Source organism: Pteropus medius, unplaced genomic scaffold, assembly GCF_902729225.1.
Source record: "Pteropus medius unplaced genomic scaffold, Ma_sr-lr_union100, whole genome shotgun sequence".
Classification (NCBI taxonomy): Eukaryota; Metazoa; Chordata; class Mammalia; order Chiroptera; family Pteropodidae; genus Pteropus; species Pteropus medius.
In genome coordinates, this window is record NW_024346667.1 from 27,126,913 (window position 1) to 27,145,529 (window position 18,617).

Here is an 18,617-nt window from a genome sequence, read left to right on the forward strand (position 1 = left end):
GCTGTCATATTGCTTAGCATTAATTCACGTAAATATATTTATCTTCTTGAGGGTATTTAGCTTGCAAGTATTTTCTCCCAAGGCTTTGCTTTTGGCAAAAATAGTGGTCCTTTACTTTGTGTGATGCTTTTTAACAATCTATTGTGGACCTCTCCTCTGCAAAACATATGGTGACTGTGTTTATAAACACATACATATTTTTTTTGCACACAGCTTTTAGGAAATTATAGACTTGAGGCCTCCTTAAGCTGGTCCTTGAACCCCAGCTTCAGAACTGAAAGGCTAAAAATCACTGAGGACTCAAGGAATGAGTGGTACAGACATGATTTAAAGTTAGGGTGTAGGGAATCACAGTCTCAGACTGCTGTCTCCTACCATACACTCTTTATAAAGTGGGTTTCTCTCTCTGCCTATTATAATAAAAGAATTCTTTCTTGATCTCCGATTAAAAAAAATTTTTTTTGTAGTATTATGAATGCAAATAGCCTCCAGGAGAAAAATAAAACCTGTGGTTTTCCATGTAGTTTAGAAATCGTTCTTGACATTTTATTATGGCCTATTGGTTAGCTCCCACCCCATTTTGACCATAAGAATCCAAGCAGAATTCCAGATAGTAAATATTCTAATTGTACTTGAGCATTTGCCTAGTGCTGTCATTTATAACCAATGTCCTATATTGCTTTCAGTTCTGCTATTACTAACCTCAAATTACTGTATTAAATGGGGCCAATGAGTGATAATTCATAGTTTCTCATAGTTTTAAAACTGTTTTTAATTTTGTTTTTTGATGAAAACTAAATAGAAAATACCATATAGAAAAAAAGAAAACCCAAAAACATAAAACTCCTAAGTGGACTTGGGAATTACAAATATCTTGAAGCCTAAATAACAAATACGTGTTAGATAATAATGCAAATTCCAAATCCATATTAATATAAATGTCATGGTCCAAATTGCTATGCCAACAAGTAAATACTTTAGCACGCAGTAATAGGACACTTAGATTTAAATAGAGGAGGAATTAGAAGCCTATAAATGATGCAATATAAAGAAAAAAATTGTGCATTTTAAACTATTTGATAGGTTGAATGTTCTAGGATGTCTATTTTTTTCTATTGATAATATCAGATTTAAAAGTATATGACTTAACAGTGTATCAAGTCTGCACATGAATGAATTGGTTTAGTCACTTACTACTGCTTGTTCTCAAAGAATTATTTGTTCTTTTCCCGAAACAATTCATGGCATATTCAGAATCGCCAAGCTATTCTGAAGCTATTAGTTCAGAAAAAATAGTAATAAATAAAAAATGGCTTATCTACTCCAGAACAGTTTTGTCTCCTTTTAAGAATCATCTGGCCTTGTGCCTTTTCTTGTCCCCAGAAGTAATGTTTTTGCTTCTGTGAAGTGTTATATCCTTGGCTGCTGATGTGTCTTTGATATAATCCATCAAGACATGAATCCTATTGCATGTGAAAAGTCATTACAAGAAAATAAAAATCTAAAACACATTTGGGTTTTATTTTATTCATGCTACTTTTATTATATAAATACAGTACTGACAAACTGTTTTTGCTTGGTTGAGTGCTTCAGCTTTCAAGTCAATCAGCTAATTCAGAGAGAAGTAAAAGTTTATTCTTGTAGAAAAAAATACTACTAATAAAGATGATGACAATGATAATTATTTGTGGTAATGGGAGCTTGTTGAAAATGTAGGATTTGAGGCCTCTCTCTGGACCTACTAAATGAGAGCTTGCATTTTAACCAGATCCACTGTGATTCCTATGCAAATTAATGTTAGAGAAGCACTGTTTTAGTGTCTCTAGTTGCCCCCCAGCACTAAGAAAGGAAGAGCCAGGCTAAGAGTCCCTGCCAAGCAGTGCCCACAACTATTTGCATAGTAAATACACATGGTGGAAGATTGAAATAATTAGCAAACTTGGTTTTACTTTAAAGCACTGAAAATCTTGGGGGGAAAGACTGCAAAATTTATTTTTATGAAAACTAACAAGCCTTTTATATAATTGCAAAATATTTTATTTAGACAGGCCATCTATTTCATGGGATGTCTGACTTTAGGGGCAGTGGAGCATCTGTGGTTTTTGTTGCCTGTGTGTGAAGTTGATTAGAATCTGGATTCAATTTTAAGCATCAAGACCAACGGCTTAGCCCATGCTATAAACTGTTTTTACAGACTTTTCATTACTTTGTCTCTATGATAGTGAAAGATAGGAAGCATCTTTCTGCTTCTACAGACTGACATTCCACTGGCAGTAGAGAGGGGTTAATGAAAGAATTCTAATTCTAATGAAGGTATTTTCTGTATGTTGAACTGATTATCTACATTGAACTAATTTTTACTTTCTTCCTTTCTGGATTTACACATGAACTTAGCCTCTTCTTATCTCATGTCAAATTTTTATGAGGAAACTCAACTGGATAAGCAATTTTATATGGTAAACCTTTGATCAAAGCCTAAAGCATTATACAGCTTTCAGGATTGAAATTTAAATTTCACAAATTAACTAATTTTATTAACTGTTTTCATAGTTAAATTCATAAATATTGAGGTTTGAATCCAGTAAAGGACAGAGATTTGAAAAGCGTGGATATTGTCACTATGTAAATTTTTAATGTATTTCCCTCTCCCTTTTCATTTTGCAGAAGAAAAATCTGACGAAAATTTTAAAAAAGAAAATTTATAAACCTGTATCAAGAAACAAATATCTCAGAATTTCCAAGGCATTTGTCAATGTTTTACTATTTCATAATAATTTATTCTTTCTTTTAAGTTTACTGTTTCTTAAAGTTATTATATTTTGACATCTGGTTGTACTACGGGATTGATTAGTCTAGCTTTGGACTCAAATAAACAAGAAGGACATTTTTTGTTTTGTTTTGTTATGCTATTGTATATTTCTGACCTTAAAAGAGAAATTTACATACTGGTTATAAAGACTCTTACAGTTTTCACAGTGGTTTACAGAGCCTTTTAAGTAGCATAAAAGACTGGGTATAAAAGAAAGAGTGGAGAGTTCTCTGGTTATAGGGTAGTGACTTTGAAGCTTCTGAAAATATGGACAATGTTTTATTTGTCATTAAATATCACAGGCCTGGCACTTAGTCATTGCTAAGTAAATGTTAACTTAAATATTACTTTTTGTAGTTATGTATACATTTTATAGGGACTCAGAGGCAATGTCAGTTTTAGAGAAAGTTCATTAAAAATTTGATAAATTGCTATAACAGCATGGTGTTCTTTTGCCTTGATTGTTCCTTGCTTTACAAAGTTATCACAGAACATGTTTTAGTTTTTATACCTCTCCTACCTGTCAGTGAAAACCTGCTTCTGGCCACAAGCATCCAATATAAATGCATGCATTCTTATCAGATTTTGTTTGCAAATTAGTTCATGGTTACTGGTTTCTCTTTTCTTTGAACCCCTCTAAATCAGTGACTATTTCATTCAAGGAAATGATATTAGGCCTCACCTCACAAACCAAAGTAAAAAAATGTGGTAATGCCATTTTACAGGTGGCTTATAGTATACTGTAACAGGTTCAATATATTCAGTTATAATTACATTCTGAAATATCTGTTTATATATGCACCACATTTCTATATGTTAGTAATATTTTTCTAATTAGCTTTATTTGCATGTTTTTTGCTTTCGAATATTTTACATTTTAATTGAACTTTTCTTTTTTAGCTGTGTTTTGGGGCGATATTGCCTTAGATGATGAAGACTTAAATATCTTTCAAATAGATAGAACAATTGACCTTACACAGAACCCTTTTGGAAAACTTGGACATACCTCAGGTATGGCTGATTATTTGATTCAATTTGCATTCATTTTGAAGAAAATATACTCTTTACATGCTATACATACTCTTTGGATCACTTTTAATGTCTCTCTGATCAACTTTAATTTTCTAAACACAAATGAGCTTATTTAGAAATTTAAGATCTGTTCATAGTTGTCATTTAATTAATGAATTAAACAAACATGTTGTGGTGTTTACTATGTATTGGGCCTGATAAGTGCTTTGCAGACATCAACTCTTTGAATCCTCATAACAACCCCATGAGGGTAGCTGCTCAGGTAATTGTGATTTACAAGTGAGGAGATTGAGGATTAGGTTAGATAGTTTGCTTATTATCACATAACCCGGAAGTATCTGAGTTAGGACCAAAATTCAGTTATGAGGATGGCCAGATTTCACACTCTTGAGCATTACATTGAATTGTCTCCCATTTGCAGTTGCAAAATGGAAATTATTCATAGAGTAATTATACATAAACTTATTTAGAAAAATCCATCTATCTATATAATTTTTATGAAAACCCATAAGATGATTTTAGTTTTAGTTGTCTGACATGATTTAGTTGTGCCTGTTTGAGACTTGAAATGTTTGAAAGGTTATTTGGTTCTCATTTAAAAATATTTTTATTAAAGTTTAAAGGTCTTTGTATTATCTCAATACAATTTTATTCTATATTTTATTTTGGAGAAAATTGCAATGATAAAAATGCATTCTATAGTTATAATTTAAAAAAATTGTTAGTGTCATGCTTTTTGATCTCTTCGAATCTCCCTTCATGCCCAAATCTAGTTTTATTTTCTTCTAGCTTATGGGGGGGAAAAATATATATATATATATATACACATATATATATATATATATACACGCACATATATATAATTTTTTCTAGCAGACAAGAGTTAGACTTAAGATTTTTTACTGTGAATTAATATCTTTTTGCCCATAATTTACTTTATTTGCAACTTTTTATTATAACAAATTTCAAACATAGAGAAAAGTTCATAGGATAGTGCAAGAAGCACCAACACAATAGTATTCCTACTTATAAGATCGAACAATTGCTAAGTTCACCACATTTGCACTTTCTGTGTATACGCATACATGCATAAGTGTGAATAAAACATTTTGGAATTAATTGCAGACCACATAGCATTTTGAAATTAAATAGGTTGGCATGCACTTCTTAAGAATAAGGACATTATCCTATAAAATCAAAACACCACTATCACGAATAAGGAACTTATGTAAGATGATAAAACTTAAAGAACTTATTTAAAATAATAACACTACTTTAAAAATAGTATGCCCTAGCCTTTGTTATATGTGGTGACAGCCTTTTCTGAAACATGCATCAAATATAGGAGGGGACCTGCATTGCAGTGTGATCACAGACAGTACCTCCCTGTAGGATATGTTTATTGACACCTCTTCAGTTTCTATCTCACACTTAACACGGCCACAGACAATAGATTTGGGACAAGAGAGCAATGATACAATTCGGCAAAATTCTAGATTTATCATGTTACATTTACATTTTTTTAGAAATTTTCGTTAGCTTCAAGATTTATTCAAGCTATGACTTTAATCCATTGTCCCCTCCCCTACTTTGTATTGGGTGGCATTCATTTTCTGTGAATAAAAAAAATTAATACTATTTAATTTTTGTCATTTCACTTATAGTTAAGCTCAGAAATAGTAATACTTGGAAGAAAAAAACATAATTTTAGATAAATAGCATAAAACAAATTTACTGTCAATCATAAAATACATATATTCTAAATTTATATGTGAAAGGTACACGTTTGAAAGTAACTTGCACTATTCAATTGAATTTCAGACAATTGTATTTTAAATAATATAAAAGTATCTCATATTTTATTTTTTATTTTATTATAGAGTAAGAAAAAATTCTTTCTTTTCCCTTGTTAGTTTGTGCTGAATTAATTATATTTCTTATTTCTTCATTTCAAATCTATTGTCTTTCCCATAAATATTTATTTAGTTAGTATATTTTTATTTAGTTTTTAGAATATGTGAGAAATAACAACCTATTTTATTAATTTCCTTTTTTCCATTTCAATGAACTTCCTCCGCAGAATTTTACTTCAGTTGCTATAAAACTTATTCAAAATTCCTGAGTATAAATACATTATTTACTTTAATAGTCTTGAAACATCGGTTCTTTCAAGTTTGTAATTACTCTTATTCTTATAATAACCTTAATTCTAAGACATTTCTTTTTTTCTCACAATTAGCTTCCTTCTAAATCTATTTATATGTGTTTCAGTCCTATTTAATATGAAATATAATTGTTACGTAAGAGTCTGTTCAAACACATAGATGCCATCTTTTAAAAATATTTCTTATAACTGCTTAAGAATGAATACATTTAAGTATTACCTCATCTTTCTAAAATGTTCAATGAAAAAAATTTCAAAAATTTTTCTCAAGGGGCACAGCAAAAATGTGACCATGTAATGCAGATAATTAAGCATTGTTAGTCAGTGAACAAGCACGTTAACCTATTTACCTTATAAGGTCTTAATTGATTTTTTCCTATAAGGGCCTTATATGGTAATTTTATGGTGGTTGGTTTTTTTTTAATAGCTTCCTAGGTAATTAAGTTTCAGTATTAATTTCAAAGGAGGGAAAAACAGATACTGGAAGGAAATAGTTCAAAGTCTAAGAACAGTTTGCTGTTTTCATGGATTTCTGGCCCTCATGCATTGTCTTAGCCCAAAGATACTCACAAGCCACATACTCTTAATAGTACAAATTCATCTGCACTTGTTCTGATACCATTATCGGTCATTCATTGTTTACTGAGTGATACCTTTTTGTTATTTGTCTATTATTTGTCCCGGAAGAAGGGTGAATAGGAGTTGATTTGTCAGAGCATTTTATTAAGTTCCTGGAATGAGAATCGGAAGACTTAATTTTCATCAAATGATCTTTCTCACTTCTGACAGGAATCTACCTTTTCTAGTCTTTGTTGTTAAAATTATGAAATGATGTATTTCCTTACTCTGACCCTCTCCTCTACCTTTTGAGTTACAAATTCTTTACATCTATTTTTATAAATTTTGCAAATTACGTAGCATTACAGAATGTGTTTTGTGCTGAACATCTTTTTTGTCTTACCTTGTGACTTTTTTCTAATTATGTGTTATTGGTTTTTATAAATTATAGAAACTAATTTTCAAAATGTATTTGAATACATTATAAAATATATGCTTTTAGTAATATTTTAAAATTGATCAAAGCTTTGGAGCAATGCTCGACTATACATTTGTTTTTATGTTTTTATTACATTTGCTGATTTGGCATCTGAAGTATTCGGTTTGCATTGGGGAAATAGCTGGAATGCAATCAACAGGGCAGAACAACTTGCTGTCATCTTCTTTAACACTATGTGATGTCATGGTCGCAGTGAAGAAAAAAGTCTCAAATTGTCAACAGATGACTCAATTTCTGTGATGTCCAAATAAAGTCATGTAGATTGCTCTCTGGATCTCCCCCACTGCCTTGGTTTTAGTTACCAAAATTTGTTATTGTAGAATTTTTATCCTCTTCTAAGATTTTATGGATATTCATGACTCTAACTCTCTAAGATCACATAAAAAAAAAGATGTTCAAAGAAAAATCAATGTAGCCTATCAATGTTGTTTATTTATAAAACTTTCAAATACAGTAAGTTTAACTTAACTATTTTCTTTTATTCTTTAAGGTGGATATGGAGACCACAGTATGTCAAAGAAACGAGGGGCCCTCTACCAACTTATAGACAGGATAAGAAGAATTGGCTCTGGTATATCAATGTTTAAAGTTGCAGGCGCTTGACTTGATGTACAGTAAATATTATACTCATAGCAGTTCAGTTTGCCATTATGATGCAAAGTATGTGAAGAGCATATACTAAGAAAGAGTCCTTTATTTTTATTTTGTTAGTTGATATTTGATGCGAGTTTTTTAGAACTTAATTTGTGCAATTGATATGTTTTGTTAACTTATTTTCAGTTTCTCTTTGTTAAAATGTATTAAGTATTTATTTTATTGTTGATATTTATTTCCAGTAAATTGAGTATCACACTAAGGTGTTTTTATCAAGCATGGAATTACATCAATTTTAATCAAATGAAAACCATTATGGCTGTTTTGAAATAAAATTTACTTAAAGTAAATTGACAAACTGATTTATTAGATTAAAAAATAGGTGAACATTTTTTGAACTGCCTTCTGGTTTTATAATTAGTTAATATTTATGGTATTGAATTTATTAACCCCTATTTATAGATTTGAGTTGTTTTTTAAAAAATATGTTCAAAGTTCATATTCTAACACCCTTTAAATTGATGGATTATTATTAAATATTTGAAAGTAAACACTTTCAAATATTAATTTTCCCAAGCAAAGATGCTTTGCTCTGGGATATTAAAAAGACATGTTAGGGACACTGACATAGGGGGCATATATTCAATATTTATTGTGTCTGAAGGATATATTAGTAATAGGATATTTGTGTCAACAGTGATGGATGAATAAGAAAAAATAATTATGCAAATTTAGGAAAAATAAAACAGTAACAGAAATTTAAGAAAGGTTATCAACAAAAGTTAACTACTACAGATTTGAAAGCTGCTCTAGAATAGACTATTTTATGTTAACCTGCTCACGTTGTGTACTGATATGCTGTGTTCCAGGGGACATATGAATGGAGATAGATAGCACATTGTCTCAGAAGTCTGAGCTTTGTCTATCTTAATGTTGTTTCATTTATTGTCTCTATAATGTAATATTTATAATTTTAATCTGTACTACAGAATATCTATCCTGAATAAAGGATTAAGGACTTAGCAGGAGTAAAAAGAGTTTTGAATAGCATAGGACTTTATAACAATGTCTGTTTTATTCTGGTGGTGAATTTCTTAGTGATCTAGTAAAGTAGAATCCTTACGTAAAAGAATTTTTCTGTCGCCTACAAGTCTCCCTGACTTCTATCTGCTACAGGCTGATGTATGAAAATTCATCAAAATTTGCTCAGAGAGCAATAAGAAATGGTATTTTGACATGAAATACTTAAATATTTTAATGCTTTCTTCTAGTATGTAATGTACACGAAGCTTTTCTTTGATGCGTTTTGACTTCAGGCATACTTATACAAATATGTAAATAAGACATTTTAACTTTTGTCCTTTAAGAGGTAAATGATTTCCTGACCGAGGACTCTGTTTCACAGAATCTTTTAAATGTCACTGCAGGCTTGGAGCCAAACAACACAGTTAAGGAAAAAGTACCTCTAAAATTCTCAGGGCAAAATGAGAAAAATCGAGTTCCTAGAGCTGCTACGTCAAGAACAGACAGAATATGGCCTGGAGGCGTTATTCCATATGTTATAGGAGGCAACTTCACTGGTAAGATACTCCCAGCCTGTCTATTGTAAAAAAGAAATAAATAATTAGCATTCAGATTAAGAGTACATTTTTATAAAATATTAATTTATAAAACATACTATTAAATCAAACTTGAGAAATAATCTCCTCACCTCATTTGTTAGTATAGAATGTGCTATAATTGAAAAACATCTTTAGTCTTGAGTTCTAAGAGTCTCAAGTACTGTTCTGGTTTTTAAACTGACTTTTAAATGTGCCCATTAAATCTGGAGGCCGATTTCTCTTCAACTGACAGGAAGAATGTCTGTCCATTTATAGAGCCTTGTGCACACATATTTGTACACATAGTAAGCTCTAACCTTCCGATTATAGAGTGAGTGTCCTTTCTTAACGACGACTCACTCGTGGTGTTCTTAGGCTAGTGTTTGGTTGATGACAGTGGTGACATCCGAATTGCCCAGCCAGACTAGTGATGGAGGAGCCAGCATCTAGCACCTGTCTCTGAGGCAGACACTGTTTTAGTAATGTTGCACCATTTTTCCAGGCAGCCAGCGAGCCATGTTCAAGCAGGCCATGAGGCACTGGGAAAAGCACACATGTGTGACTTTCATTGAAAGAAGCGATGAAGAGAGTTACATTGTATTTACATACAGGCCATGTGGGTAAGTGGAAACAGGGAATGACTTTAGTAAATTAAGTAAATCCACAGGTAGGATTCATTTCCTACAATTTGCTTACTATTTTGCCCATGAGACAGTATGAATTTTACATAAGAAATTATTATATTTTCAATAAGTATATTCTTTGATCACAGATCTTTGTGCATCTACCTCAAGTGTATTCCTCTTTCCCCTCAGCCACTTTCGTGTTCTAACTATACAATGACATTGCCAATGTCTCACTTACCTGAGTTAGAAACTTCAGTATCATTCATTGCCTAGTGATTCTGTTGTGCTTTCTCTAAAATCTATGCAGTAAGTGTCTATTGATATTCACTATGTCTTTTAGTTTCCGCTTCTGTTCCATGTGCCCTGGTCCATTTATGTCATTTCACACCTAGTCTATTCCAATAGCTCTCCTGTTTTGTCTCACCAATTCACTGCTACTAGAATTAGCTTCATAAAATACTGGTCACAGCCAGAAACCACATTTTTTGAAATTCTTTAGTGTTTCTTCCTATTATAATGATGTTTACTAGATTTGCTTCTTACAGAGTGGTAACGACTATCTCTCTCTCCAAAACAACTGTTCTATAAGTTGTGAAAATGCTGTGCGAAATTTAGATAGCTGTTTCTATGGCAGTCTGCCAATACGCATTATTAGTGTTTGACCAATTCAAAGGCTTAGAGAATACAGTGCTCTGTAAGCTTATTTCAAAAGAGAATATACCCATCTCACCCTTATAAAAAACATACTTCGGTCTCTTGGAACACATTTTGGGAAATGCTAGCCTGAGAATAAAATCCAAATTCCTTGATATAACATTTAAGGAATGCCATGAACTTACCACAACTTCCGTTTACAGATTCTTATGCCACCACATCTCTCCACAAATCCCATAATCTAGCCAAGCTACAGTAATAGTGGTTCTTCAAGCAATGCTGTATACTTTGAAATACTTTTTATTGTGAAAGTTTTCAAACTTCTCACTCCTGTATTCCAGTTCATTGGAACTTATATTTAAATAGTTGTTTAAATCCAACTTCAATTTTTGTTTATTTGGTAAAAATATTTGATAAGGTGTACTGTCTACACTGCATCACATCAGGAGGTCCATGTGCCTGGACCTGCCACTTTAGTGATGCCACAATTGATTAGTACATTCAAGCGGTGACAGCCAGGTAAAGTTCCCATCATTACAAAATAGTGATTTTCTTATGTTCTTTTTTTTATTCCTTCTACGTTTATTACCTGAAATTCTTTCACAAGGAGAATATTTCTCTAATCAGTTATTTGAATATCTTCCAGTATAGTTAATATAGAAAAATAAAAAGAAATGCTTAAGTTCTTTGGAGGAATTAGTTCTTGCATTAATGACATGTATTTTGGGGGAGGAAAGATGTATTTTAGTAGGTATGGAAGTGATTGTCATCTGGCTTTGTGCTACCATATTTTCCTAGGTTATTTAACTTAACTTTAAAGTAATGGATTTTAATTTGGCCCTGAGTGACATTAACAAAAATTATACATTATTACCTTTTATACGTTTGTCAATAGTGCCACAAATTTTTAGTTATGACTTATTCAAGCAATGTTTTCTTCTAAATTTTTCTAATTTTAACTTGATATGGTTCGGTTACTTTCGAAAGCCTCCTAGTTCTTCATGTCTATTTCATATTTAAAAATCCATATCTAAACTGTCCTTTTTTCCTTCTGGTGTCTAATAGGACCGGATATAGCACAGCTGACATATTTCTAAATACATGATGTATTTAGATCACTACGTCTTTCTTCTTTCCCACTCTTCGATTTTGTAAACATCTAAAGTACTAATTGCTTTTTATTTTATTGTTTAATTTCTGTTTATAACAAATTCATATTTATATTCATTTTCTTTTATTCATTTAGTTCTTTTCAAAGTTTTATATTTCACTTGTTTTATCTTGCTCAATTATTTTTTCCTCATTCACTATCATTTCTCTGTGTTTTTGCTTGTGATATCTTAGTTGCTTGAAATACCTTTACTTTTCTTTTTCACCGCTGGAAATCTTTCAGATGTTTTATTCTCACTCATTTCTGAGCTGCCCAGAGTGGGACTTTGCTCCGTCCACGGCTATAATAGTTACATTTCCACTGCTGGTTCAGCTGTCTACCTTCAACAGTGATGAGGGCAGGTAGCTTATCTCCGTGGCCATCACAACACCCAGCACATTGCTTTACAAGTAGAGACCAAGGAAATGTTGAAAACTTACACATTGGCTAAAGTACATTGTGTGTAATCCTAAAATAGAAGGCTGTAAGAATTTAAAGAACTATTAAAGAACATGTACTTTACAGCCTTGGAACTTATTTATCTTATAACTGGAAATCATTATTTTGCAAAAATACATGTCATTAGTGCAATAACTAATTCCTCCAAAGAATTTTGTAGCTTATAACCCTCTCATGAGTTTCTCCCACACTCTAGTCCCTCACTCTGGCAGCCACCCATCTGTTCTCTGTACCTATTGAGCTCTACTATGTGCAAGGCTATATTCTAGGGGCTAGAGATGCAACAGTGAACAAAGCACAGAAAGCTTACATTCTAGGGTGGGGAGGCAGAAAAACAAAAACATGAAAATAAATTAAATGTAAAATGTAATAATAGACCATAAATTTTAGGACAAAAAGCAAAGCAATCTAAGTATGATAGAGAACATTTGTGCAAAGATGAGGAAATGAGACATATGGCTATCTGGGATAACAGAGTTCTTGGCAGAGGGAATAAGCAGCAAAAAGGCTATGAGCACAAACACTCCTGCATGCTCAAGGCACAGCAAGGACCGCATGGTTTGAGTAGAGTGACAGGGGCAATAGTAAGAGATGACATCTGTATGGTAAGATGTTTGTGTGTGAAGATCATGTCGGATCTTACAGTATTTTTTAAGTACTTTAGATTTTCTGCTAAGTGAAAGAAAGAGCCTATATTAGTCAGCTGAAGCAATTATGCCATGGTAATAATTAGTATGTCAGGGGTCAAACTACAACTGTTTTTTTTTTACTTTCACAGGACCATTGTAAAAAGTGTCAAATGTAGTTTTGCTTTTCATTATGGGACCCTATCTTATTTATTGGAAAGGGCTATGGGTGAAATGATGGTAAAAAAAAAAAAAGGTGTTTTCGATTAAATAAATTGACCACATGCCTTGACTATCTCCAGGATTTTGAAAGCAGAGTTCTTTCTTCTATGAATATAACCTGTGGGGTATATTCAGCAAGAATGACTGAATATGGGTAATTTAGTTACCACACAATTATTAGGTATTTCAGTTTTGTTACTGTTGCTATGTGGTAGCAAATGTTTCCGTTTAAATCTAAAATCTGCAATTTTTGTGTTTTTCAACATCTAATACTTAACTAATATTAGGTATATAATAAGTAACTATGTATAGAGTACAACATACTGTTTTAGAAAAAAAATATCTGGCGGTAAAAACACAATTCCATGATTTTTTGTGTACCAGTTATTTGTCTTTCTATGATTGATTTGTTAAGCTTAATTAACTTATAATAGATTCATGAATAAGTCAAATTAGTTCATTTAACTAGCATGGTGTAGGTTAAAATGCTTAGGCATTTAAAAGCTTACAAAACAATTAGAATGACAGTTTGTATTTGTGAGCAATCAAAAGGATGATTAAATATACTTACTCTGGGAACTGAAATTAGTTGAAATTTCTTTTAATCATTTGGGAAATTAATTTTTGGCGATTTTCTCTTTTCATTTAATAAAATAGAAGAGGTGTTTGGTGTCTGGTGCATCGTGATTTTCAACTATTCAACACCAATTATTTAGTGCCTTCTTATTGCTATCTGGAGGAATGGTCCTATTGATAAGCTATTTTAATGTAAACTTTAATTATCGAAGTTTTAGATATTTTTATTTATATATGTATTGTAATTACTATATTATTATACCATTTAAAACATATTTTAAAGTGGATGTCTCTGTGTGCCCACCCTTGCACATGTGTGTGCCCTCTCTCATGCACTCTCTCACACACGTATGTGTGCACACACATATGCACGCAAAACGAATAAATGGAACTTCTATATTTTGAGTAGAAAAACATCATCGAATATGTATAAATGTCAAAAAATTGAGAAAAATTTGCAATTTGCAGAAAGATACCGTGGATGTTTCACATTTTGAGAGTCCAGGAGATTCTTTCAAAAGGTAAAATAGAATGTCACACTTAAATATCAACCTGATCATTTGAAACAATCTCATAAATATCATATTCTTATCAGTTGTCATTTTTTCTTCACCAGTTAACCATTAACTTAGATAATTCACCTTTTGAAACTAATTTTCCTCAATTGACTTCTTTTAAAAGTTTTCTTCTTAAAAAGAAATCTCCCATGAGTAAGAAAAGTAATTCCTTTTTTTGATTAACCAACATTTTTCATAAATACATTTAATTCTGTTTTTTTTTAAAGAGGAAAGATAAACTTTGTTTTTATATTTAATACTGAAATAATAGATTATTGCCAGATAATCATATTGACAAAGTAATATAATAGTTTAGATGGATTGTATAAGTCTTTTTTTTTTTTGAGTTGATAAGTCTTGAGTTTAATTATATGTATAATAGCACAAAATAATCAATAAGTATTTTATTCTCTAATTTATCTTCTACTCCTAAAAATGACTTAAGGCAATAATTTATGCTATGTGAGTTCATATAAAGGCACTTTAAGTGATTGTTTAGAGGCACTTTTTTTGTATATCAATTTACCAGGATACTAGAAATTAGCCATATTTGATAATGAAATGCTGTTCTGCCTCTAAATGTGTTGGACTTTACTACAATTCTTTACAAAAGTTTCATCATGTTGTAATTCATACAGCGTCTCCCTTTCCACCACCATCTCCTCTTTCTGCTTTATTCCAGATGCTGTTCCTATGTAGGTCGGCGGGGAAATGGACCTCAGGCGATCTCTATTGGCAAGAACTGTGATAAATTTGGAATTGTTGTTCATGAACTGGGCCATGTGATAGGCTTTTGGCATGAACACACGAGACCAGATAGAGATAACCATGTAACTATCATAAGAGAAAACATCCAGCCAGGTGAGAGGCTTCAGAATATGTTGGGTTTAAGGTTGACTGACTATCTTTTAGTTGCGTTTATACTATTTGTCATTTAGCTTCTTCAAAAATGTGAACTGACTTTTTTGATATGATAGAATCAACGTTTTGCTTGATTAAAAAATACCCTCGATTTTTTTTAATTGATCTTATATGTTTTTTCAGGCTTGTTATTTTTTCTTAAGATTTCGCTGTTTCATTTCCAAACTTCTGTGTTTCCTAAGAATAGATATAGGCTATTGAATCATAAATTCATATTATTAAATATTTTTTATAGTATTTTCTATACTTGTTCTATAATTTATGCTACAGGAATTTAGAAAGAGTCCAGGGTTTCCATTAAATGTGATGCTACTATAGGAATCTGTATTATACTAGGGGCGATTCCTAGAGAAAATTTAAGGCAAAGGAGTCATTTCCAGGATAGACCAAATAGTTTCTGTGAGATTTCTCTTAACCTTGACTACCCTAAAGACAAATTCTTAAGAATGTGAAATATAATACATAATGAAAATTTAATTTTCTTTGATAGTTGATGTGTGATAAATCTCATTTTAAAGCTTTTTATTTGTTTTAATGTTCATAAATTTATAAAGATGAGTACCTTTCAATTGATGAAAGAAAAATCTCATTGATTGGAACTGCCTTATAAGATAGTATGTATTTCAAGTATGAGCAAATTAAAAATGTGTCTTAATTTACTTATTCATAGCCAATTTCAAGTTACAACCATCAAATTTTTTAGAATTTCCTGTAATTAACAGCTTTGATCTATTTATTTGCTCATTACATATTCGGTGCCAATTATTTCTTGAGGCACTATTAGATGTTAGTAATATTGTCATGAAAAATATAAAGCTCAGTGTGGGATATGTACATATATATAAATAATTGGAAGTGAGTAAGAAAAGTAACAATAGTCATATGTTGAAAGTAGCATAGAGTCCATACAAGATATGATAAAATGTACCTTGGAGAGTCAAGGGACATGTCACAATGGACCTGAAATTCAGAAGTAAAGTAGATGCATTCTAAGTGCACAGAAGAGTGATGGAATTTCTAAGCTGAAAAAAACAGCATAATCAAAGCTATAAATACATAAAATTGAATCATTTATATTTTCCTATTGTGGCTATGGTTAGTTACAAGGGAGTCGAGGGGATTAATTGGTGATGGCCTAGGGAGATTAGATTATAGGGGATCTATATGAAGCTAGGGAACTTAGATTTTATACTTTAACTACTGCAGAATAATTGAAAGATTGAAAGTGAACGAGCTCAGATTTAAAAAAAAGAAAATAATTCTTTGATTTTGGGGATTATTAACTGAGAATGGAGAAGTAGGGAAGGGGAGGATGAACCTGAAGTCAGGGAAATTTGTCCGAAACTTTAAAAAGTAGTTTATGAGATGACTAAGCCCTCAGTTAAAGTAGCACAGGTCAAGAGGAATAAGAGGGCATAATCTTTCAAAAATATTTTGGGAGGAACATCATCATATGAGGGGAAATCTTCACGTTTTTATTTTTAAGCAACAGTATGAATGATGGCACCATAAAATTAAGTAATATGGACAAAGCAATATATTTTTGAGAGGGAGAAAGATGAATAATCATTTCATTTAGCATATTATTGAGTTTGAGAAGCGTTTGGATGATCCAAGTTGAGATGCTCCAAGTCAAGATGCTTCACGGACAAAGGAAAGATGAGTCTGAACTTTAGGATATATGTAGGATAGAAATTTGATATTGAATTTGACTGTGGAGAGAAATACTCGAGGGAAATGAAAATAAGATTGAGGATAGAAAATGGGGAATACTAATATTTAAAGCAGGATTTTATAGAAAATCCCCCCAAAATCTAAGAAGGTTTGGTCTAAGAGGTAGAAAATAAATGAATGTGATGTCTCAGAGAGGAGATCATTTCAAAAACGATGAAATAATCTGTAATGTTGATTATCAAAGAGAAGTAAAGAAAATTTATTACTCCCAAAATAGAAGATGCTAAGTCCTGAGACAGATATTAAGGTTTATTTTATATCATTAGGAGAGAAAAAAAAGAAATTGTATTTCTGAAAAATAGTTCAATTAGTAATTAAATGAGAAGAAGTTTTCTGTTAAACACTTACTAATTTTCCTCTATTATGTGGACCAAAAAATTTATAAGAGAATAACTTTCGAGAATGATTTTTACTCTTAAAAATAGGACTCTGGTTTAACATAAATAAATACGTACCTAAAACAAACAAGAAGTGTATAAATAGTGTATAAATATGTAATGCCTTATGCAGTACTAAGCTAGTTATAGCTATTCAAACTTTTGTTGACTCAACATTCAGGCCATTAGAGAAAATAATTTATTGAATGAGATTACTTGAGTATTTGGAACTACTATAGCAGTGCAATTCTAGTATGAAAAAGTCCATGTTAGAGATTAATCTTCAACAAATTTATGACTTGCCCCAGCACAGAAACTTAAGATCAAGTGTTATTCAAGGGCAACGTCTAACAAGTGCAGACTTTAGTTTCACGGTTATATGCAAAATTAGTGACTATGATAGGTGCCAAATTTGTATAAGAATTAGATACTTTACTCCATTTTAGAATATGACTTCGAGAAGGAGGCTTATTATTTTGAAGTATACTCTTTTTGATCAAAAATGCTCTCCAAGTAGAGCTTAGAGTAGATTAATCAAAAAGAATCTTGTTTCAGTTTTGAATGAAATCACATAGCTGAAGTCTGCTGTGTTGTGTGTACATACAAACATTATTTCATATTTTTTGTCAGTGTTTTGTAGAAAGAATTATAAAGCAAATAAGAAAATAAATTTTGTTGGTCTTGGTAAATGCAATCATACGAGAAAGGTCGTAAACTCATTAACAAAAATGTAACTTTTTCTTAATCATTCCTCCAGAAAAAAAAAAAACCACTAAGATTTTAAAGAAACAAATATGAAAACATAAAAGAATATACATAGAAAACAAACCTAAGGTATGCTTTTGGCAATCCACCTTTTTGCCAAAATTAACTTTTTAATGATTATTCAGTATTACTCTTTCGTTGTGATATTAAGTAAACACAATGGTACTGGGTGGATACTTTTGCACAACCTGGGTGTTAGTATGTAATTACAACTTGCCTGAAGATAAGCCATTTAGTAAAGAAAAGATGTAGGCCTCTCAAGAGCTCTTTTGTTCTCTTCTCTGTTAGAAGGCTTCTGAAATGTTATTTGTGCCTGATTCTTAGGTCAAGAGTACAATTTTCTGAAGATGGAGCCTGGAGAAGTGAACTCACTGGGAGAAAGATATGATTTTGACAGTATCATGCACTATGCCAGGAACACCTTCTCAAGGTTGGAGTCTCAGGTTATACCTTTTGACTTTTAATTACTTTCCTCCGTGTGGGTCCTCACAAAACTATGCCTAACATTAGCAACTAGAAACATTTTCAAATATTGCTACCGCAAAGTCCAAAAATACTTCATCAACATTTATAGTCTTCACCAGGCATTTGAGGTTTTAAAAACATACTTTCATATTTCCCATGAAATACGTAAATTCAAAGTAAAAATTTAAACAATACAAAGTATTTAAACTCTTCTATATTACTAGATCA

At 31.5% G+C, this 18,617-nt stretch overlaps 1 protein-coding gene across 4 annotated transcripts in view; it reads left to right on the forward strand.

Annotated features, from left to right (window-relative positions):
- TLL1 (tolloid like 1) overlaps positions 1-18,617 on the forward strand; it is a 165,874-nt gene that overhangs the window by 72,864 nt on the left and 74,393 nt on the right. For all 4 annotated transcript variants that reach the window (XM_039876316.1, XM_039876317.1, XM_039876318.1 and 1 more), the window contains 6 exons: positions 3,710-3,820; positions 7,553-7,633; positions 9,084-9,236; positions 9,760-9,877; positions 14,810-14,988; positions 18,249-18,354. In XM_039876316.1, the coding sequence (XP_039732250.1) occupies positions 3,710-3,820; positions 7,553-7,633; positions 9,084-9,236; positions 9,760-9,877; positions 14,810-14,988; positions 18,249-18,354 (748 nt within the window). The remainder of the gene's footprint in view (positions 1-3,709; positions 3,821-7,552; positions 7,634-9,083; positions 9,237-9,759; positions 9,878-14,809; positions 14,989-18,248; positions 18,355-18,617) is intronic.